This window comes from Bos indicus x Bos taurus, chromosome 25, assembly GCF_003369695.1.
Source record: "Bos indicus x Bos taurus breed Angus x Brahman F1 hybrid chromosome 25, Bos_hybrid_MaternalHap_v2.0, whole genome shotgun sequence".
Lineage (NCBI taxonomy): Eukaryota > Metazoa > Chordata > Mammalia > Artiodactyla > Bovidae > Bos > Bos indicus x Bos taurus.
In genome coordinates this window covers 7,735,240-7,758,157 of record NC_040100.1, presented here as the reverse complement: position 1 = coordinate 7,758,157, position 22,918 = coordinate 7,735,240, and the positions used below count along the sequence as shown (strand labels likewise).

General features: G+C 52.2%; 1 protein-coding gene across 5 annotated transcripts in view; it reads right to left on the bottom strand.

Annotated features, from left to right (window-relative positions):
- The window catches only part of CUX1 (cut like homeobox 1), a 349,600-nt gene that overhangs the window by 80,888 nt on the left and 245,794 nt on the right, over positions 1-22,918 (bottom strand). For 3 of the 5 annotated variants that reach the window (XM_027528189.1, XM_027528190.1, XM_027528187.1), the window contains exons 9-11: positions 22,651-22,699; positions 12,966-13,070; positions 5,474-5,662 (exon numbers count right to left, since the gene is read on the bottom strand). In XM_027528189.1, the coding sequence (XP_027383990.1) occupies positions 5,474-5,662; positions 12,966-13,070; positions 22,651-22,699 (343 nt within the window). The remainder of the gene's footprint in view (positions 1-5,473; positions 5,663-12,965; positions 13,071-22,650; positions 22,700-22,918) is intronic. The other 2 variants (XM_027528191.1, XM_027528188.1) reach the window with 1 other exon arrangement.

Below are 22,918 nucleotides of genomic sequence, written 5' to 3'. Positions count from 1 at the left end.
CACGTCTTATAATATAGGTCGTGTACGTTTAATACTATAGGGTTTCCCAGGTGGTGCTAGTGGTGAAGAACCACTGGCCAATGCAGGAGACTTAAGAGACATGGGTTTGACCCCTGAGTCAGAAAGATCCCCAGGAGAAGGGAATGGCAACCCACTCCAGTATTCTTGCTTGGAGAACCCCATGGACAGAGGAGCCTAGCGGGCTGAAGTCCAAAGGGTCGCAAAGAGTTGGACATAACTGAAGCGACTTAGCATGCATGAACTCATGTTTAATTCTACAGAGCTTAGGAGCTCTGGAGCTTTGGAGCTTAATGGCTCCAGAACTTAGGAGGAGCTCATCAGCTGTTCCTTGAATTGCTAGAAGCATTATCTATATGAAGTTCTCAAAACCCTGGCTAAGACTCAAATAATGAGGTAATTTAATTTCAAATGCAAAGTATTTTGGTGTGCAGCAAATTAGGCACTAAATTTATAAAAGACATCTATCTTAGTCAAGTTATAACATGGGGCCTAGGGCTGCCAACTTAAGGGTCTCTGGCACAGAGACTAAAGCAAAGACCCTCGAGAGGCCTGGTCCTCTGGGATACACAGCGAGGGGTCGAGGAGGCCACACCTCTTTGCCACGCAGCAGACGGGGCCAGAGAGGCGACTGCATTGCAGTGTACCACTGGCTCCGTCTCTTCCCTCTGGGGTGATGGGAGCCAGGCTTCTGGCAGTGCTGTCTGAGGACCCACAGGTCAGGTTAGGGGCATTGGTGTGTGACCCCTCACCCTGACGTGGACCCCTGGGCAGAACCTAGTGGGTATGATTGGGCTCCCTGGCCCAGGGCAGAGGTCTGAGGTTGACTCTGTTTCTGTGGGGGCTGAACTAGGCAGTGTGCCCTCCTTTTCACCTAAACAGTGACCCCACCCCTCCACCCCAGGTCTCCATTGCTCCTTGGTGAGAGGTGGCAGTTAAGTAAATTTAGGGTTGGCTGATGCTGGGGAGGTGCTGGGGAGGACTAAACCAACAGTTGTCCCTTGGTATAACTTCATCTTTCATCCCTGGGCAAGAAGCCCAGAGATGCCTGGTTGGGCGCTGCGCATGCTCTGCAAGGATGCTGGGGATGTGAGACCAAAAGGGGACAGCCCCCCTTCAGGCCGGGGGGTGGGGAGAGTGACCGTGACATTAGAGGCTTGCTGCCGGCTGGAGAAGCATGCTCTGGACAGAAAAGGGGGAGCCCCTGCGTGGTAACCCCATCACAAGTCATCTCCAGCTTCCTCGAGCTGCGATCCTTGTGACTCAGCACAGAGGAGACGGGAGCTGACTCCTTATGGGTCCTGGCTGGATATTTCAGCCACTGGACATTGCAAGGTCGGCTAAGTGGGCCACAAGCTGGGGACCGTCTGCAGGTGAATATCAAGAGTCACTCATCCAGTGACCAAGGGTACCTGTGTCTAAGAGGATTCATCGTAGAGTCCTGCAATTAGCTCTGAAAGCATTTCTAGTAATGCCCACCAGTCTACAGCGATTTACTTATGACCTCAATCCAGAGTCGGGCCTCGAGGCCTCTAGCACAAAGTCCCCCAGTTCCTCCCTCTGGGGCATCACAATGGCTGCGGCCCTGGCCCGGGGCCACCTTCGCCCCTCCTCCCTGTGGAAGGCTCACTGCTTCCTCTCCTTCAATCTGTGCTCACAGTGCCTTCAAGATGCAGCCTGGATGAGGCTCAGGGAGGCTCGGCCCCTGGGCTCTCTGATGCTAGGGTGCCTGACGTTAGGAATCACTCGTACCATCCAGGGTGAGCGGGGGCTGTGGAGGGACATGTACCGGTCTCTCCTCTACAGCCACAGGCTGGATGGATCATTATCACACCCACCAGCCTGGTAAACATCAGTGGGACCTGGATGTTGGAGCTTCACACACTGGGCCAGTGATAAGACGCTGGTTAAAATGCGGTCAAGGGCAGCCCTGGTGCAGAGGAAACATGGCCGGAGAGGGAACTTAAGTAACTAAAGAGGGAGTGTCCACAATTAAAGTTGCTGAACGAGTGCAGAGAAGTGGCTGTTGGTCTTTTTTCGTCCTCACCCCGAAGGAGACAGTGGCTCAAAAGGACCCAACAGAACCTTGGGAGGTGGTGTGAGCGGTGTGGTTGGGGAGGCTTGTGTGGTTTGGAAAAAGGTCCTCATGTGATTCTAACACATGGGTCCATGCATCCAGTGAGAACTGCTGATCTTTAAAGCATCTGTAGAAAATATTATTTCTCCCTAGGGGAGACTGGCCTCAGTGAGTCTTTCTTACAGACACCTGTTTTAAATCGGAGCTATCGGTAGCTGTGTTTCCTGGGCAACTAAAGGGTTCCAACAGAAGACCCCAGAGCGGTGTTACCAGAGACAGCAGCCTCATGATGGCGGTCAGGTTATTTCATTGATTACGAGTACAGAATGATCCCTGACAAGTGGGATGGAGCTGAAGCACTTGTCAGATCAGACAGGAAGAAACGTCTCCCGCTTCTGAGTCTGTTTCGACGTCTGAAGGTTAGAGGAGGCACCACTGCACTGGGATAGTGCTGGTGACCTTGGCTTGAAAAAGTAGAATGTGAGGAGAGAGACTGGTAGACATCCAACCGGCAATTTATCCTCATGACCGTCAATCAGTTATGGAGGCGAAGGGAAGAAAGTATTCAGTCGCAAAGAGACGGGGCGTGTCAGGGTGCTTGAGAAAGCAAACTGCTTAGTGCCCAAACATGTTTCATTACAGAGCACATGCATCCTAGGGTGTCCTGGTGGAGAAGACCCCAGTAAGCTCAATACATACTAATCTCAAGGCTTGCCCGCTGCACTTCTGCCCTGTGAGACCGTCATCAAGCACATCACCATTTATCTCAGAGATCGTGGTCAGTGTCCATGGTGAAACCCACCTACCACACCGAGAGGCTGATCTCGAGACAGCGGGAGGCTGTGGTGCCCTCGGCCAGCGATCCCAACCCGAGCCCCCAAAGCAGGTCTACATGGTCCAAGAAGGAAAGGACGGAGGAGGAGTGGTGCTGGTAGTGGCAGGAGGGGGAGGAGGAAACGGGAAGTCAGGGGAGGCTCCTGGCTGCTTCCAGTGGCCACCACGGCTGGCCCCAGACCCCTGTCGCTAAAGCATCGGGTCGGTTTGACAGGTCTCATTCATAAAATAGTTTCCTAATAATTGTTTTGCTGCTTAGTTTAGATTGGAGACTATAAATTGCACACATTAGGAAAGGAAAAAAAGCCCAGGGAAGTATCTCATTCAATTAACCTTATTCCTCTGGGTGAGCAAGGCAGACGCGCTCGTTTGGGGAAGGCAGGCGCCTTCCACGAGTGGGTCTGATATCAGGGAGAGCTTTGCTCCTGGCGACCAGGGGTTAAGATAATTAAAATCAGAGAAGTCTTGTTACTAGAGGATATGTTTTGATTATTAGATCAGATGAAGATAGGGGAGTAATAATTTTGGAAGAAGTATTGCCGAATTGTTTCATTAACTGCACAGTATTAAAGAATTCCCCCAAGATACGGGTAAAGAACATTAATTTGTGAAACTGCGTTTCATTTTTGGTGAAGGCAAACATTAAAACCTTAACTGATTCAGAAGAAATTGCTCTGTAATAAAACGGTAGGGTCTACAGCCTCCCTCTCATGTAGTCAAACACATCATGGACTTGAGTCGCACCCTTTAGCTGTTAACAAAGGAGGGGAAGGAGAATTATCTGATAGCTGTGCCTCTTCTGGGGTCAGAAATGGCTGTTAACACGAGAGAATGACGTTGAATCTGGAAATAAAAAGCGGGCACTGGTACTCGCTGTGCAAGCTGATGAGAGAACACGTAACACCAGCGAGTTCAATGCCGTGGTTGAGGCTCCCTGGCCTCAACCATCTCCCCGTCCTGGCAAGACCGTGTCCTTGGAGGGACCTGGGCACCGGGAAGTTTCTCAGGCGGTGGATGAGAAACCCAAAGAGGCAAAGAAGGGTCTAGTGAGGGTGAACCGTGGCTGCCCTGGTGCCCCAGCGAGGTCAGGCCAGCGAGCTGCCAGGAGGACAGACTTGCTGGAGACTAAGTGCTGCCTCAGAAACATGGTCATGAGTTGAGAAGGAAAAAAAAAAACAAAAAAACAAAAACTCAGAAAATATCAAAATGGGGCCTAACCACATTCTAGAATTATTTTACATAAGAGAAAGTTTTCCTGAAATTTTTTTACAATTAACTATGATCCACTTTATTTCATGCACAGGGACTATAATTGGCCGTCGGTCGCTTACCCATTCATGCCCGTCACGAATGGGTGCTGAGTGGAGATGGGGGGGCCTAGCAGGCAGACGGGGGGGTGGATGGCAGAGCTTGTGACTGTGCCCTAACCGGTCCTGTCTCTTCGTCATCAAATAAGATCCCACTGAGGAGTCCTTGCTGGCTCTGACGTGTGAGTCTAGGGTGCCAGGACCACCTCCAAATTATGCTAACTTCAACAGATTGGACATACCTTAAATAAGTATAATTAAAAAAATACAATGTAGAAGGTTCTGGGTTCTGAATTTGGGACACATATGTATAAGATGCCCCAAGAGGATGTAGTTTTTGGCTAGACGGCTGAGGACTGCGGGTGGGAGATCAAGGGCAGATCGTGGGGCTCTGGGCCCTGGCTTCTGGCACAGGCCAGCGGGTCAGAAAACAGCCCTGCAGGTCAGGAGCAGGGCCCCCAGGGCTTGGTGCTGACTTGCCGGCAGTGAACCCTTGGCGTTCATTTCGTTTGGGCACAGGGAAGGCTGGGTCCTCCTGCGGCAGCCTCCTCTAGGAGCCAGGGGAGGCCCGCAGAGCTGGACTACTATGTCACCCGCACCCTGACGGCACTCTGGCCCAGGCCAGTGAGCTCACAGCCTCAGGCCCAGCACCAACAGCCTCTGAGTCCTTGGACGACAAGGAGGCGCTGTGGGTGGGCGGGCCCCCAGGATGGGGGTTTCTACCATGAGCTACATGAGGGGATGGCCGACTGGCAGGGACGTGCCACCCGGGTCAAAGCCCGTCTTGCCTCGCTGCCTTGGGCTTTAGGACTCTGCTTCCGGCCACCTCACAGGGGTCAAGGCTCCCTTCCCGGCTGTCACTCAGGACACGGAGCCTCCAAACAAGAGCCTAATGGAGCTTCTGAAAGGAGGCGAGTCCAGGGGAACCTCATGCCTCCTTCTACTGTCCTCATTGGAGGGAGAGACTCAGGCTGATGGCTGGAGCTTGACTAAGATAAAGGAGAAGGAATTTTAACCATCATCGTTACAGACAACAACGAGATGGCTTTGAGGTGAGGCACCCTGCCACGGTCATTACACAGTGTTGTGAAGTGTCTATTGAAGAGCTCAGGGTGCTGGTGGGGAACCAGATGCCCTGTGTCCTCCGGGACCACGTGCGGAGGGAGGTGGTGTGTGCACATGTGCGTGCCGCCCTCCTCAGCCTCCCGGTTCCCTCCCAGCCCTCTGGCGCCCTTACCTTGAGGGTGCTGTTCTTGGCGCTCAGCTGCTGCTCGAGCTGGGAGATCTGACTGGCTGAGTTCTCGCGCAGCTTGCTGAGGTTGGCCTGGAGTCTCTGCACATCCTCCACCAGCTGGGCGATCTCCCGCTCCTTGGCGGCCAACTCAGCTTCCAGGCTGGAGCGGGTCAGCACCTCTATGGCCTGCTCCTGCGGAGGACAAAGGAGATGACAAAACCACTCCGGCTTCGGACGGGCGCGTGGGGTTGGTCGGCGGTGCCGGTGGCCGGCTGAGGTTGAAAAGCAGGCAGCGGGCAGGATGTGCATGGTGACGTGGATGAGACAACAGCACCTTGTGCCTCTGCTTGGACCCACCCTGCCCATCGCCCTGCTCCCGCCACCCTCCCACCTGCCTGGGAGCTGCTGCCTGGATTTGTCTGTTCAACAACCATTTACTGAATACCCACCGTGTACCAGGCACACGAAAGAGGACAGAAGGACAGAAGTCCTGTCCCCATGGGGCAGGGCAGGGTGGGCCTGAAGGCGAAAGTCAATCAGCTGTGTCCGACTCTTTGCGACCCCATGGGCTATACAGTCCATGGAATTCTCCAGGCCAGAATACCAGAGTGGGTAGCCTTTCCCTTCGCCAGCGGATCTTCCCGACCCAGGAATCGAACCGGGATCTCCTGCACTGCACGCAGATTCTTTACCAACTGAGCTATCAACACGCCGTAAATACGCTTATTAGCAGCATGGAGTGTGTCGGATGGTGATAAATGCCATGAAAAAACTGAAGCAGGGACGGGGCATTTGGGGTTAATACGTCAGGAGAAACCTCACTGAGATGGTGAATTTTGAGCCAAGACCTGAAGGAGGTGATGGAAACGACCCTGCTGATGGTGGCTGGGGATGCCAGAGGGGAAGGTCCTGAGGACAGCTTCTGGAATGTTCCACAGCATTCGGATTTTTCTACCAGGATGAGATTCAATATCCTTTTGGTTAATTACTATATTATCTAGAAGCTGAGATATCATTTGACAAGCTGATTCTCAGAGTTGGCATTTAAAAAAAAAGCTAAAAGATGTGGAAGATGCATTATTTGGGGTTCTTTTGCTTACGAATTCTTTCGATAATTGCTGTTTTAAAAACCTTACTCCCCACTCCTCAAATTAGCCCATTTTAGAAAATATGCAAAACAGGGAAAAGATCTTTTCTAAAAGTCAAATCCATAACTCCATTTCTCAAGCAGGAGAGCAGTACTTTTGTCAGGTTTAAAAGTAACTGTAGCTCCTGCATAATTCTGGGAGCTTGTCTGTGGGGAGGAGAACTTCTGGGCATGATTGATGCGGCGGGATGGGGTGGGCAGGATGGGACGGGATGGGGCGGGCAGGATGGCTTGGTCCCCGTGACAGCAGAGACCCAGGGGTGGCTCAGACTGTGGTCTAGAATGCCACCATCCCCGCCATCACCCCGGCCCCTGGAAATGCACTGCTGCACACCATGGCCTGACCTAAACCGGGGCAGGAAACTGTGGCAGCTTCAGCACCAGTCAGCAGGGACGGCCACGCCCTCCCACATGTGATGTGCCTGTCACAGGGTTCTCACTTCTGGGGACAGCCGGTCACCAGGGAAATAATGTTACCTATCTCCCTCCCAGGAAACTAAGGCCTTTACCATGTAAGAATGTGAAGCTTTGTGGGCAGTGTCTCTGGTCTGCTGCTGCTGCTGCTGCTAAGTCGCTTCAGTCATGTCCGACTCTCTGCGACCCCATAGACGGCAGCCCACCAGGCTCTGCTGTCCCTGGGATTCTCCAGGCAAGAACACTGGAGTGGGTTGCCATTTCCTTCTCCAATGCATCAAAGTGAAAAGTGAAAGTGAAAAGTGAAAGTGAGTCCGCTCAGTTGGGTCCGACTCTTAGCGACCCCATGGACTGCAGCCTACCAGGCTCCTCCGTCCATGGGATTTTCCAGGCAAGAGTGCTGGAGTGGGGTGCCATTGCCTTCTCTGTCTCTGGTCTGCATGATGTTGTAAAGTAAGCCCTTCACTTCCCTTGACTTCTGGCAGATCTGCCCGTGGCCCTGGGGCCCCAGCGAGCATTCTCTCGCCAACTTATTAAAGAGGCACATGCTGTCCAGACCAGTTCTGTTCAGACTGTGCTCCACGGACTGGTGCCAATTCATAAACCGTGGCTGGTACACAGTGAGACAAGCACAGAGATGGAGAATAAGCATTTAGAAACTTTTACAGCAATCTGATTTTGCTGTGACGTTTTTATTGTCTTTTGTAAAACAGTCTGCAACAGATTGGAAATTAGAAACAAAACAGAACAAATAAAAGTGTCCTTAACCACAGAGAATTTAGGAAGCTCTGCCCTTAGACATGGGCAGGGACCGAAGTTAGGAGCCTGCAGAGAGGTCCTCCCGGCAGTGAGGACAGTGGAGGGGCCTGCGGATGGAGGGAGGGTGTGGGTGGACGGGTGAGCCCGTGGGAAGAAGGGGGGGATCTGTCTCCAGGCATGGACGCCACAGGTGGGACGGGGTGGGAGAGGCAGGGAGCAGGGCACGAGGAAGGGGCGACCGACGCTGAGAGGCCACCTCGAAGAGGACCGAGTCTGTTGGTACCTGAAAGTGACCACTCGGGAGGGTGGCCAGGGGGCCTGGACTTAGCAGGGGGATGCGATGACAGTGACACAGGGAGGTCGGCCTCATGGTGGGGGTAGGCTGTGCCATGGTATCTAATTGAACTTATTTACCAGGGATGAGGAATGGCAGCCATAGAGACTGTGAAAGTGCTCTTAGGGAGAGAATCTGTAAGACAAACCGGAAAATGATCTGGGGTTTTCAACGGGTGAGTGCAGGTCACCACATCAGGGACGAGGGGCTCAGAAGACATGTGTAAAAACAGCAGCTCTCAGTGTGGCCCTGGATCCAGGATGGGGGCAGGGGATGGACTGTCCCAGGGGACGGCTGGCCACTCAACTCCTGGGGCCCAGCCTGTCTTAGCCCACAAGTCGACCACAAGAATGTAGGCATGCCAGTTAATTCAGGAACAGCCAGAGAGTGCTTATTCGTAACATAGCAAACATCATTCGTGTCTCACATAAACTGAGAGAGATGAGATGAGGTAATACACCCTAAAGCAATGGGACCTTGGAATTAGGATAGAAAACACCACCCTCCTCTGCACCTGAACGCGCTCATTCCCATCTCCAGCACAAGGGCATCCTGTCGTCCCATTGTGTAGACACAGCAGGAAATGGAGGGAGAGCCGGACAGGGGCCTGGGCGTGGACCAGGGGCCGCGGGTGGAGGAGAGGCCTACACCTGGGAGATAGAGGGTGGCCCGCTGGTCTGTGGGCACCAGCTCAAAGGAGATGGTGGACAGGGTTGGGGAGGGGTGGAAAACTGCAGGAGGCTGGCATCTGGCAATTCAGTAATAATCAGTAATAACTGAGATTAATCAGTTGAGATTATTACTGAGAAGCGTGGACTCAGGGGACCAGGACCACTGCCTCCCTCGTGTCTGTCTAGGCCTTGACTTAGCCACACCCAAATCCCTTGGTTGTTTAATCGCTAATCGTGTCCGACTCTTTGTGACCTTATGGACTGTAGCCCATCAGGCTCTTTGGTTCATGGGATTCTCCAGGCAAGAATACTGGAGCGGGTTGCCATTTCTTTCTCCAGGGTATCTTCCTGACCCAGGGATTGAACCCTCATCTCCTGCACTGCAGGCAGATTTTTTACCACTAAGCCGCCAGGAAACCCCAAATCCCTTGAGGGGTTTAACAAACACACGGGGTCTAGGCCCTGCCCTGGTGGCTGTGGTTCAGGGGCCTGGGGTAGGGCCCAGGGACTTCCCAGTGACACGGATGGGGTCCAGGGTCAGGACCCTGGCTCGGACAAACCGTGGAAGGACATAAACTGACTTCCCTCAGCTTGACAACAGGCCCCTGTGAGCACCAGCATGGGGTCCCGGGAGTCTGTCTTGGGGGACTTGCCCAGGCTCCAGGCTTCATATATAAGGGCCTGTGTCCCTCTGGGTGCTGGGACTTAGGGGTGGGGGGTGTGTTTTCAATGGGGAGAATGAATGCAGAAGCAGAATTGGCTGAGGGAGCACCTGTTAAAGTTTGTCCCTTGGAACTGTCTGCCTGCCTGCCAACCTGCTTGTGTGGACTCTCGCAGGTCACATAAATCCTCCCACAGAGACCAGAACACCAAGACTGGACAGAAGAAGCCAGATAATGATCTCTGCTACCCTGCAGCCATCTTCAGGTGAAATATGAAAAAGATACAAGAGTGTTACTCAATATGCGGGAAACCTGACGTGTGGTGATGGTGGGCCGGGACCCCAGCCTGCAAGGCAAATGCTTGGAGTCTAGGCTGACCTCTCTGGGGAGGGCCAAGGGACCGGGAGGCTCAGTTTCCCTTCCTCCTCACCAACCTGCTATTCCTGCCAATGCCAAGTGGCCAACGTAGGCGGACTCCACCCAGTACGTTCACCTGATGGACAGGCGTTTAGGTTCAAGACAGCCTGGTGTGGGGCATCAGAGCCCCGAACTAATATTTTCCTGTAAATACTTGCCAAAGAGCCTGCATATCTCCTGTCTCCTTGAGTGTGCACGAAGCCAGGGTGGAAGGATGGAAGAAGGGGTGGACTTTGGAGCAAGACAACCTTGGGCTCACATTCCAACTTGGTCATTTTCTAGCTGTGTGACCTTGGGCAGATGACTTAACTCTTCTGAGCCTGTTTCCTCACGTACCAAATGAAGGCAACTAACTCCTCTAACGACCGCGGCGTCATGAGGTAGAAATAAGATAACCGTTAGGAGCCCCGCACGGCCCCTCATGCGGGCGAAGCAGCGCCTTCTGGATTTGGCGATTCCACTAAGACCCCAGTGGCCCGGGATCTTTGGCTTTTGCTGGATCTATAGCCTCGACTGTTTCTCTGCTGGGTTCTGCCAGCCAAGCCTAACAGACTTGTGCCGCTGGCCCGGTTTCCTATGTTTGCTCATTCGCTCCCCGACTGGCTGGGGCTGGAGCTGCCGAGCTACGTGGGAACGCACCCCCGAGGGGAGCCCTGGCAGGGTTGCTAGTGGGAGACTGAAGCAGTGCCATGTAAACACTGCACTTAGCCGATGATGAAGTGTTTAAGCACCCCGAGGATCCACAACTTACTCTACCTGCACAAACACTCATTTCCTTCCGAAATGTTTTGGTTGCTACAGTCCAGGACGGTGCCAGAAACCCTCTCAATCACAACTTGTAGCTCAGGAGCCCCATGTGGACACAGGATGCATGGCCTTCTCTCAAGGACCCCAAGCGACCACAGAAGCCATGAGAAGCCGTGTAGACGCCATCCTCGACAGCTCCTCCCGCCATGGCCGTGGGGCTGGGTCCCATCCAGGTGAACTTGGATGAGAGGACGTTTTGGACAAAATTAATACCAGAGTCCATTAAGTACAAAGGCTGTGATGGTGCCTTAAATGGAAAACTTTTCTCTGTATCCTGAAACGCTTAAGTCATGTTTTAGTTAAATGTGAACTTAAAGAAAGAACACAAAAATCTCGTCTTACAAGGGGTCCTCACACTAAAGCTTTGCTTTGGATCTGTTCCTGGGGAATAATTTTAAAGCTCTGGTCTGGGGCGGAGGTGGCCCCCGCTCGAGCCCTGGCTTGGACACTGGGGCCGAACATTCTGGGACAAGGGGTTTACGTCTAGGGAGCTTCCATTTCCTCATCTATATAAAGAAATGACAATGCCCTTCATGGGCTGGGTGGCAGAGATGCTGTCAGAGTGATGTGTCACCTTTTTACAGCAGGACGTCTCCCACTGGATCGTCCTCTCTCTGGGGAGGGCCTCGCTCGTCCCTCCTGGCTCTCCCAGTATCCACTGCGGGTCCCGGCTCACAGCAAGGGCTCTCCAACTGTCTGTTAAGTAAAAGGACAGGGGCTTCCCTGGTGGTCCAGGGGCTAAGACTTTGCCTCCCAGTGCAGAGGGCGTGGGTTCAATCCTTGGTTGGCGACCTAAGATCCCACATGCCTTGTGGCCAAAAAACCAGAACATAAAAACAACAGAAGCAAAAAAAAAAAAAAAAACAAAAAAAAACAACAACAGAAGCAATGTTGTAAGAAAGTCAATGAAAACTTTAAAACTAGTCTAAGTCAGAAAAAAAAACACTTAAGAAAAACTAAATAAATAAAAGGACTCCGACAAGTGTGATTCACCCATCACAGGCCGTCAAAGCTGAGAGGTCCTCAGGATCACTTCCTCCTTACTCCGCATGCCAGGAAACTCAGGCCTGGTAAGTGTTACCACCTGAGTTTACATCACTGGACGTGAAATAGTGATGGAGCTGGCTTGGAAACCGGGGCTCCTGGACCAGAGCACTGATGCTGACCACAGAAGACTCGCCACTAAGGTTGTCTGTCAGATGACGGATTATGTGGCAGGACTGGCCTTACTCAGAGTAATTTCCAGAATCCGTGTGAAAACCCATTTTATGGATGGTACCAATGAGACTCAGGGAGGTTAAGCCATTTGCCCCAAGTCACACAGCAGATAAATGGCAGAGCTGGGGTTGGAACCCAGGGGTTTGGCTCCAGGGTCCGTGGTCGCCCCACAGCACTGAAGAGTCTGGAATCTGACAGTTCAAAGTTGCCCTGATTGAGCTGGGAAAGTTCCAGCCAAAAGCAGATTCCATTAATCTTAGGAAAATCAAGAGGCAGAGAACTGAGAGGCGTGTGCCTGGCTCCTTGGGATCGCTCGCACATTGGGCGAGGTCCGGACTATCACACAAACTCAGAGTGGGTTGCTGTGTGATCACCTCCCCTGTTCCCCACCCCGACCCCCATGCTGCTGCTGCTGCTGCTGCTAAGTCACTTCAGTCGTGTCCGACTCTGTGCGACCCCATAAACGGCAGCCCACCAGGCTCCCCTGTCCCTGGGATTCTCCAGGCAAGAACACTGGAGTGGGTTGCCATTTCCTTCTCCAATGCATGAACGTGAAAAGTAAAAGTGGAGTCGCTCAGTCGTGTCCGACTCTTAGCGACCCCATGGACTGCAGCCCACTAGGCTCCTCCATCCATGGGATTTTCCAGGCAAGAGTACTGGAGTGGGGTGCCATTGCTTTCTCCGCCCACCCCCATGATGAAGCGTTTTTCACTCTGGAAACACATGTCCAGAAGAAGACCAAATGTCCAAGCTTCCTGTGCAGTGTTGCAGTGTTAAGCCTTCAGCTTGGGAGCACCCCCCCACCCCACAACCCGCAACCAGCATAACCAGGAAGATGCTCTCTGCGGGCTCCCCACCGGGCGGCGTCACCCTGACCACGAGCACTGACACACCACCAGGAAAGCTCCTTCTCTGACTCAGTTTCCACCCCCAGGCTGTCACAAGCATACTCCACCGAGACAGCGGGACCATTTCAAATATTATCCCCGCCAAAGGGATGCTCTAAAGCCAAAGGAGAAAGTGGCTGTAACACAGAGGTGAGTCCCCGCGGGGCTGGGCTACCCACCACGTCCGGCGCCTTCTGGATCTGGGAGGCCAGCTGGAGAGAGTGGTTGGCCGACGAGAGCTGCTCCCTCAAGGTCTCTGCCTCTCTTTGAGCCACCTCTGCCCTCTGAAGGAAATGAAAAGGGTGGAAAGAGAAAGTACATTCGGTTTAACAACTGACAATTATTACAAGAACATTCATCAATTCATGCCTGACTGACTATAATTGATTTTCCTAAACACTCAACCTAATAAATGCTAGGAAAAAAAAAAAAACACAGAGAATGTGATGGATTTTTATTTTAAACAGTACAAGGAAGAAATAATTGAGCGATTATGACAGTAATTTAACGCTAGGAGCAAGGAATCCCCTGCTGATACTAGTGCTCCGGCCCACTGAATTTCCCAGACTGAATAAATACAAGTGGAAATGGAGTCTTTTGATTCAATTTCTTTCTATTCTCATAGACCAAGAAGATTTTATTGCAGGATTACTCCTGGGAGTAATTCTCACGGGTAAACAGTGAATTAAAGACACTCTGGCCATTCTCCTCCTGAAAACACGCACAATGTTGTGGTTGTTTTCCTCTAGCAAGTATTTCCATAAACGGACGGGGTGTAAATGCCACTTCTTTTGTGAGGACCAGGCTTATTTCAACGTATTTAACCCTTCACCCAACTAAGCTTTCTAACACGGAGGCTGGTCATTTCCAGCCAGCCAGGCCAACGAGGCATTGCTTGGGGGGTGAGGATGAACAGAGGCGCCTGCAGGGAGGAGGCTGCAGGAGAAACAAGTGGACGCTTCTGTCATTTGCTGTAATTCTTGGACAAGGACACCAGTGCCCTGGATAGCTAACCACGATGTCCCACTGGCTGGCGAGAACAGTCACTCCCATGCTTGTCACCTAAGAGGGCACCGTGGTGCAGTGGGCAGGAGCTGGGCCTTTGGGATCAAGGGATGAGGACAGGTTACATAGTTTAGCTCACCAAGCCTCCACCTTCCCATCTGTAAAATGGGAACACTCTTTCCCTCCCAGGGACTTTTCAAGGATTAACGCCTGGAAGTACACTTGTCCAGAGTGCTTTGTTGATGGGCTTATCCCGATTTGACAGTTATGACTGAGACAAGACGCAAAGACAGGTGGGAAGCAGTCGCTAATTGATGCCGGGCACATGGTCTGAGGTGTGATCGCTGCTTCTTTCTACCAGTCGTACTTTCTGCTCATAGACAAGATGAACGAGAAGAGCCTGGCTGAGTAAGGCTATTTCGTGTGTTTTATTTCGTGGTGTGACAGTGTGTACCTACTAATTGCTAAGAAATAATTTTTGAAAAGAGAAGTACAAAGTTATCCTGCCCAGTACTCGCCGACCTGTCTAGATGTATGAGGATGGGGTTTGGCAGCCTCGAGTGGTCCTGCGAGGGCAGTGTGGCCCAGTCTGCTCGGCATCCAGACAAATTAGGGTATTTCTAACAGCGGCTACTCCCACCCAGGGTGGTGCTGGAGGCTGCCTGCCATGCTGCTCCAGGAGCTCTTGGAATTGCACTCCATCTAATTCCCACGGCGCCTGGCCAGGCCTGTCTGTGCTTGAGCAGCCGCCTCCCACCCTCTGCTGCAAAATGTCTTGAGGCGCCTGTGTCAGGAAAGGCAGCAATGTGACCGGTGTGGCCAAGATGCTGGTGGTGGGGGTGGGGGAGCGGGGCTCGTGGGTGACGATAACTGCAGGAAAGTCTCCCCTCTGGTGAAAAAGATTCCCCCTGAGCTTGTTTCCAGATGGGCCATGGCATGTGTTTTCTAACACTCAAGTCAAGTTCCTGAGAAGGTTTTGGAGGAGGAAATGGCACCCACTCTGGTCTTCTTGCCTGGAGAATTCCATGGACAGAGGAGCCTGGCGGGCTACAGTCCATGGGGTTGCAAAGAGTCGGACACGACTGAACCCGCGCTCACACTGAAAAGTTTACTCTTGTCTGTCTCATCAGTTACACTTTTGGGCATAAAATCTCCATGGCTCTGCGGCTAATCCTGCACAAAGCAGAACAACTGGAAATCAAAACAGGCCCCAGAGCCGGTGGAGGAGAGAGTGGAGGCCAGGAGCTGCTGCGGTGAGTGAGCCTCTGTAGCTGTAGATGTAGCCCCACCGTTAGCAGCTGAAGTAGAAGGAAGGGGTGCTGTGCTGGGTTGGCTCCTTGACATCACTTGTTTCCGGGGTTGCCCGTTCACCCCACGACCACAGTTCAACCAGATGAAGCTTCCTTTTTCGAACCGGAACCAACAATGAGAGGGGGTGGGCTTTGGGGCTGGTTTCTGATGTGCACGTGAGACACGGGGCCGTGGGTGCGGGAGACACATAGCTCCTTGTCCCCACTGACAGTGGCCTTCTCGTCCTCCCTGAAGAGGCAGGGCTGGGGCCAAGGCTGGGCTCCCGAGCTGGCGGCACTGTGAATGTGATTCAATAGCCCCCCACGGTGAGGACAGAGCCTGGCCAAGCCTGGGCTGCCCTCCTGAGAGATCTGCTGGCTGTTTCTTACTCTCTGCCCTTTTCTGAGAAGTGAGGGCAAATGCTGGAAGCACAGGGAAAGTAAACGGGGGTGGGCAGGGGGCGGGGATCATGTGAATGAAGGAGGGTTTTGCTGTGCATTGTGGTAGTAACCCTGTCCATAGAGATAGACAGGGCTGCCCCGCAGGATGACTGGGGACCAGGGGGATAACGCAAGCCGGGTGCCTAACGGCACCCACCACGGGGTGAGAGGTGTCCAGTGAGGAAGGCTGAGTACTATTATTTTGGCCTCCTGGCATGGGCTGCCTCAGGTGGCATTTATTCTTTCCTTACCTTTAAAATGAGGACAGTTTTTTAAAATTTAAAATCTTAAAAAGTTTCAGGGGAAAATTACTAGAGACCAAAGCTCGTCTTCAGGTGAAACTCTAGCTCCCTTCCGCCGTCTGTGACCAGGAAGCCAGAACACTTTATTTGTTGTGGGCACTTTGTTTCAAGAATTCTGTTAGTCGAGCCAGCACAGGGCAGTGAGGATTCCGCACATATGACACTGGCTCGGGCAGCTGCAACCTGAGGCGGGGGCGGGCGACACCGGTCTTGGCCCAGTGTGGAACATGAGCCCCGGGCCCAGGGCAGGGTGGCTGTGCTCCCGAGTTCTCTCAAGGGGTATATTTCCTTCTCCCTCAGAAACAAGGCTGGAACATGAGGGAATCCTCCCCACCTCCCCTGTTGGCCAGGCTTTCCCATTTACCCGCTTAAGGTGTGGCCTTGAGGTCACTGGTTTTATATGGTTGATGGTGGTGCTGGAGGTGGTGTGTCTCTGATCTAGCCTCCTGCTCAAACTGGCCCCAGGCTTAGGGACACCAGAGCTGAGCAAATCCCTCCAGTGATGTGGCAGCCACGGGAATGGCTGGGAACGTGGCCTGAGGGAAGGCTGTCCCCCCTGCAGGACTTTCCGAAGGCTGCTGGAGTAAACTCCCACACATTGAGTTTATTATGTCCCACAGGTTGGTCACGTCACAGTTCTGAGGTCAGGCATCTGCTACTGGGCTCACTGGGGTAAGTTCAAGGTGCTGGCAGGGCTGGGTTCTTCCTGAACCTCCGGGGGAGGATCTGTGTTCTGGCTGTTTCCAGCTCGTAGAGGATGCCCGCATTCCTTGGCTTGTGGCCCCTTCCTCACTGTGGCCTTCAGCACCCGCAGTGGCCAATCGAATTCTCGCATCCCCTTACTCTGACCCCTCTGCCTCCCTCTCTGCCTCTGAAAACGCTGGGGACTACGGAGGGCCCACCTGTATAATCCCAGGGACTCTCACACCTCAAGGTCAGCAGATTAACAGGCTTGACTCTGCTCTGCAAGTAAATGAACATACTTGCAGGTTGTGGAGGTTGGGATTTGGACATCTTCGGGGGATGTTCTCCTGGCCACCATATTCCTCGAGTACAAATAACACATTTGGACCATTTCTGGGAGAAGGCAAGGTCTCCTCAAGGATGACCCCTCGACCTGCTTCCCTCCAGGGCCTGGACTCTTGAGGAAGAGAAAGGGGAGCAAGACTACAAAGACCAGCGATCGACTTTCCAAGGGAACAGATGCCATCGCTCTGGAAAGCACACAGCTAATTTCAGGTCACCCTTCCACAGCAGCACCACCCAGTGCTGTGGGGCACAGCTAGGGCCAGAGGCGGCCCTGCTTCAGTGACACTGTTGGAGGAAGGTCAGAAAAGTCCACAGAGAGATTAATTGCCATGTGTCCCAAGCTGGCCCCGTTCAGTGGCTACAGTCCCGTTCAGGCTCCCTGCCTGTGTTTCTGGGGGATTCGATGGATATTGATTTGAATTTCTCCTCTCAAGGGTCAGCCAGGCTGAAAGCTGGACCTCCTCCAACACCACTCCACTCCCATAAACTTAGACTGTCACAGTCCACTGACTGCTGAGTCATGATTTCAGAAAAGCCAGAAGAGCAAATTTCCCTACCTCCTCCTGCCCCCAAAGCTCTGAACTTTCTGTTGTTGTTTTTAGTCTGTAAGTCATGTCTGACTCTTTGTGACCCCTTGGACTGTAGCCTGCCAGGCTCCTCTGTCCATGGAACTTCCCAGGCAAGCATACTGGGGTGGGTTGCCGTTTCCTTCTCCAGGGGATCTTCCCAACCCAGGGATCAAACCCGCATCTCCTGCACTGCAGGTGGATTCTTTATTGCTGAGCCACCTGGGAAGCCCCTCTGAACCTTAATAATCACCAGTAAAGATGGTATTAATACAAACATCTCAAAGTTGAACAAATAGGTGTAAATAAACCCAGCTCCTAATCGCCTGGTGCTGATTCTCTTCCACTTTTCTTCACTAGAAACAGAAGTACTTTAGCTATAAAATAGAGCTTCAGGTCTCAGTAGAATGTTTTGACTATAAACCCAGTGCAAAAATAATGTTATATGCCAATGAACTAGTAAATTGCTCCTCCTGGGGCTCTCCCCTGATAGGAAAGCCATGGAACCAGATGTCTGGCTGTGCCCGCCCTGGTGCAGCTCCCGGTGCCCCTCCTCCCGCCCGCTTCCGCCTCTGCCTTGTCACTGGGGGGCCGAGCCGCCCGCACATCCCTGCCCTGATCCATCTCAGCAGCTGCTCACTGCTCTCCTGGCTTCCGGTCCTTTCACTCCCCTCCGCTTCTAATGCGTACCACAGCAATCCCTCTAGAACTCAAATCCGGCGTCTCACTCCTGCCTGTGCCGCTCCACTGTTCTCAGGACACCCTAAACCCGGCTGGACCCCCTCCTCTGGGCCCACGTCCCCAGAGTGGCTTTTTGGAACAGCCTGGAACCCTTGAGTGCTTCCTTGCCTTCCTGGGTGCCCTCCTCCCTCTCTACCCGGGAAGTTTTTCTCCTCGTTGAGTCACCCTTGTCCACCCGCTGAGTCATCGAGTCCAAGCACTTTCTGTTTGCTCTGTGTCTGGATCCTCCACCTCACACACTCAGCGAGGTCTGGCCCATATCTGCTCACATAGCTCTGTCGACGGGGAGCTCACTCCTTTAGAAGGCAGCTCCAGGCGCCTCTGGTGACTCACTGCTGAGAACAAGCTTCTTTGCATGGGATGAGGGGAGCTCCCTCCCATTAGCCTCTGCCCTCAGCCATGACAAAGCCCAACCCCTTCCACGGCCAGTCCTGGAGAGCTGCAAGGCCAGAATCCACAACCACCACCCTAGGCCTTCCCCTTTCTAATCTCTTAACATCCCAAGTTCCCCATGTGTCAAGTCCCTCTGTTTTCTTTCTCTGCTCCCCAAAGAATAAAGATGTCCCCAAACCTCCTGGTTTCCCTCCTGTGTGGGTCCCTTCCCCATCCTGGCCATGGAGTGGACCCTGAAAGCACTCCCTGAATGCCTGCATTCCTCCCAGGTTTCTAGGACAAATGACAATTCCCTGAGCAAGGACTAATTGCTACAGATGGGTGCTGAATCATCACCTCCTTCATTCCAGAGACTATTTCTATTAATGCAGCCTGAGGTTGCATTAATCTCCTTTGGCAGCCACATCCGGCTATGAACTCGCCCTGAGTGGCTGGTTAGGCTCTCCTATACCTCCGCATACCCTCACCGTGCTGGTACTTCCCTAGGGTGGGACTTTGGAATTCTCCCTGTGAACCTGACTATGTTAGCAACTACAGAGCATGAATTAAGGCACTCACTTCCAGGCATGTGTGCATGCATGCTGCCCATGTCCATTTCTTTGTGACCCCATGGACTGTAATCTGCCAGGCTCCTCTGTCCATGACATTTCCCAGGCAAGAATACTGGATGGAATAGGTTGACATCCCCCCATCCAGGGGAATCTTCCTGACTTCAGGGATAGAACCCACGCCTCCTGCACTGGCAAGCAGATTCTTTTGCCACTGAGCCATGCAGGAAGCCCCCCACTTCCGGGCATTTTGCCTCTAATTCTACAAATAATCCTGCAAAGGAAGTGCAGGCAGACCTCCTTTTATCATGCTTCTCTTTACTGTGCTTTCCAAACATTGCTTTTTACAAATTGAAGGTTGGTGGCAACGCTGTGTTGGAGCAAGTCCACTGGCAGTGTTTTTCCAATAGCTTTCTTTTAAAATTAAGGTATGAAAAAAAATAAAAATAAAAAAATAAAATTAAGGTATGTATGTTCATTGTTTGTTCAGACATACTGCTATTGCACACTTAACAGACTTGCAGTGTAGCATAAACATAACGTTTACATGTACTGGGAAGCTGAAACATTTGAGCGACTTGCACTGTGATACCTGCTCTGCTGCGGCGGCCTTGAACCCGAAATCTCTCTGAGGACTGCCTGCACTTGCTATCGTTCCCTCCCTTCCTCCTCTCTCGAACATTAACAAGTTTCTTTTTTAAATTAAAAAAATTAAATTATGGTAAAATACAATCACATATAATACACCATCTTAATCATTTTTAAGTATGGATTTTATAGTAGTGTTAAGCATATTTGCACTGTCGGGCAACCATCTCTAAAACTTTTTATCTTGCAGAACTGAAAGCCTGACCCTATTAAATACTATAATTCCCCATTCCCCCAGCCCCTGATACCCACCCTTCTACTGTCTCTATGAATTTGATGACTGTAGGGACCTCATATCAGAGAAGGCAACGGCACCCCACTCCAGTACTCTGGAAAATCCCATGGACGGAGGAGCCTGGTAGGCTTCAGTCCATGGGATCGCTAAGAGTTGGACACGACTGAGCGACTTCACCTTCACTTTTCACTTTATGCATTGGAGAAGGAAATGGCAACCCACTCCAGTGTTCTTGCCTGGAGAATCCCAGGGACGGGGGAGCCTGGTGGGCTGCCGTCTGTGGGGTCGCAGAGTCGGACACGACTGAAGTGACTTCGCAGCGGCAGCAGCAGGGACCTCATAGAGGAGGAATCACATAGTATTTGTTTTCTTTTTTTGTGTGACTGGATTAATTTTCCTTGGCATAAGGTCTGCAAAGTTCATCTTTTTCTTTTCTTTTTTAAAGAAATATAATCAGTGAAGAGACTTATCCAAGGCCACACAGCCAGGAAGTACCGAGTGGGGACCTGAGCAAACTGCCGCCTTGGAAGCAGCACCTTCTGCAGGGTCCTGCCTGGCATCTCCAAGGACCCATAGCCACCCAGGGCCTTAGGCATTTTGAGAAAAGCGTCACCTCTGCCAAATATGCTTAGTACCTGCAGACTAATTGGAACCTGAGCGCTTGACATGCACAGAATCGGGTTATCTAACAAACCAGAGCTTAGCCCAGAGTGCCTTCAGAAGGGGTGGCTGGCCCAGGATTGGCCAGGGGGAGAGAGTGGATGGGTGGAAATTTGAGAAATGCGAATGACAGTCCTGTGACAGGGAAGCTTAACAAATATGGTCTCTGGAAAGTTGAGCAGTGTGCTACTTGAATAAGAACAAAGGGGCCAAAGTAAATTAGTTTATAGTAAATTAAGGTAAATAAATGCTTAGGCACCTTTGTGAACTGGAGCAGAAGTAGTGCTTTAGGGCAGGGAGCGGAATGGGTGTTTTTGGGAATTTGAAAGAAAGGCAAAATGAGCCCTTGGACTCCAGCCCTGTTTCTGAGTGTGGTGAAGAGTGTAGGTTCCAGGCCTGACTCTGCAACTGACCGGCTGCTGACCTCAGTTTGCTTATTTGTAAAATGGGAGTCATAACTACACTGATCTTGGTGGAAACCTGTGAGGTTTAAGGGGCTCGGTTCATGTGAAGTGCTCGGAACAGAGCCAGGCACAAGAAAAGTTACTCAAGAATGGTCAGCTCTTCTTGTGACCACAAAGTTGCCATACAAACATGCTACTGGGACTTCCCTGGCAGTCTAGTGCTTAAAACCCTGCACTTCTAATGCAGGGAACAGGGGTTCGATCCCTGGTCAGGGAACTAAGATCTCACATGATATGTAGTATGGCCAGTAAGTAAATACATTTAATTGAATTACTTTAAAGACGCTACCTGGGGTGATGCAGTCCAGGCGTCTCTACTGAGCACCCCACATGGATCAGGCCTAGGACCCTCAGAAAGAAGAAAGGAACCCGGACGACCTATGACCGTTCTCCTGCATAAACTGACTTTCACATTTCAGTCAGAGTTCAGAGTATTTTCATGAGCTAAAGATCAAACAGGGACGCTCTTTCCTGAATGTCTGCCAAGGGGTTAGGAATGCCAGCCAGGAGGCAGTCACGCTGTGGGACCCTCAAAAGGCAGAGAGCTGAGACTGCAGATTCGAGAAGGATTTTCATCCTCTTGGGGCTACCCTGAGCTTCCCTGTGTGTGGGGTGGCCCGGCTGTAGAACTAAATGGGGAGAGGCCACTACCACCCACATGTGGTCTTCTGGGGCTGAGAAACCTAACCCAGCTCTGGCTGCTTCTCTCCACTAAAAAATAGACTAGAATAAAATAAAATAAAAGGGGGAGACCCCTTCCTTTTCAAAGCAGTAGCACCATTTGCTGAAGCAAAATGTTTTCCTCTTCTGCAGAGTTCTTGAGGAGGGGCTGGGCTCGGCAGGGTGGCAGCTCCGTATTTACAGCCCCGGGATGTGTGCGTGCCAAGTCTTCAGTTGTGTCTGAGTCTTTGTGACGCCATGGACTGTAGCCCATCAGGCTCCTCTGCCCACTGGATTCTCCAGGCAAGAACATTGGAGTGGGTTGCCATGTCCTCCTCCAGGGGATCTTCCCGACCCAGGGACTGAACCTGTGTCTCTTATGTCTCCTGCACTGGCAGGCGGGTTCTTTACTATTACCACCACCTGGGAGCCCCGTTTAGAGGATACTGTGTGCCTATTCTGTGTGGGACACAGTGCTGGGGGTACTTTCCACAAAGCAATGTGACGACTAAGAATCAGATGAGAGGGCCCCTTGGCTGGAAGCCTTCTCCAGAGCAAGTGGCTCAACCCATTAGAAGGTGGAGGCACAGACTTTGCTGCAGGGTTAACATGTTGGTATAAACTCTGCTGCATAACAGCTGTCACGGGAGCAGTGTAGAGACTTAAGAGATGGATGAAGGAAAAGAAAAAGCATCACCACGGGGTGCCTGGGATGCAGGGACCGTATCAGAGACTTTCGCAAGGAAATCACACCTGGGACTGCTTATGTATACCTCGTGGCATCAGAAAAAGCATCAACCTGACTTAGAGAGAAGCCTCTTCCGTGAGGACCGAAAGGGCTATGCTCTTGTGATTTTATGTCTGAAGCCATCAAACATCCTACCTGGTTTGCTCTTTCAAGGTCCGTCATGATCATTTCAATTTCGTCGGCCCTGGGGAGGTGAGAGGGAGAGAGCAGGTTAGTCGATGGGCGAGGCAGGCTCAGGGGCCACCACTGTTCCCAACTTGGCAGCATGGCCCATGGGCACGCAGGCCAGGCCAGTGTCGGGGCGGGAGGCCTGCAGACCTGCGAGGGGACACGGATGCCTGCTGGGAGGAGGTGGGCTTACGTCGAGGGAAAGAGCTGGTGTGCTCTTGAGGGGCACCCAGTC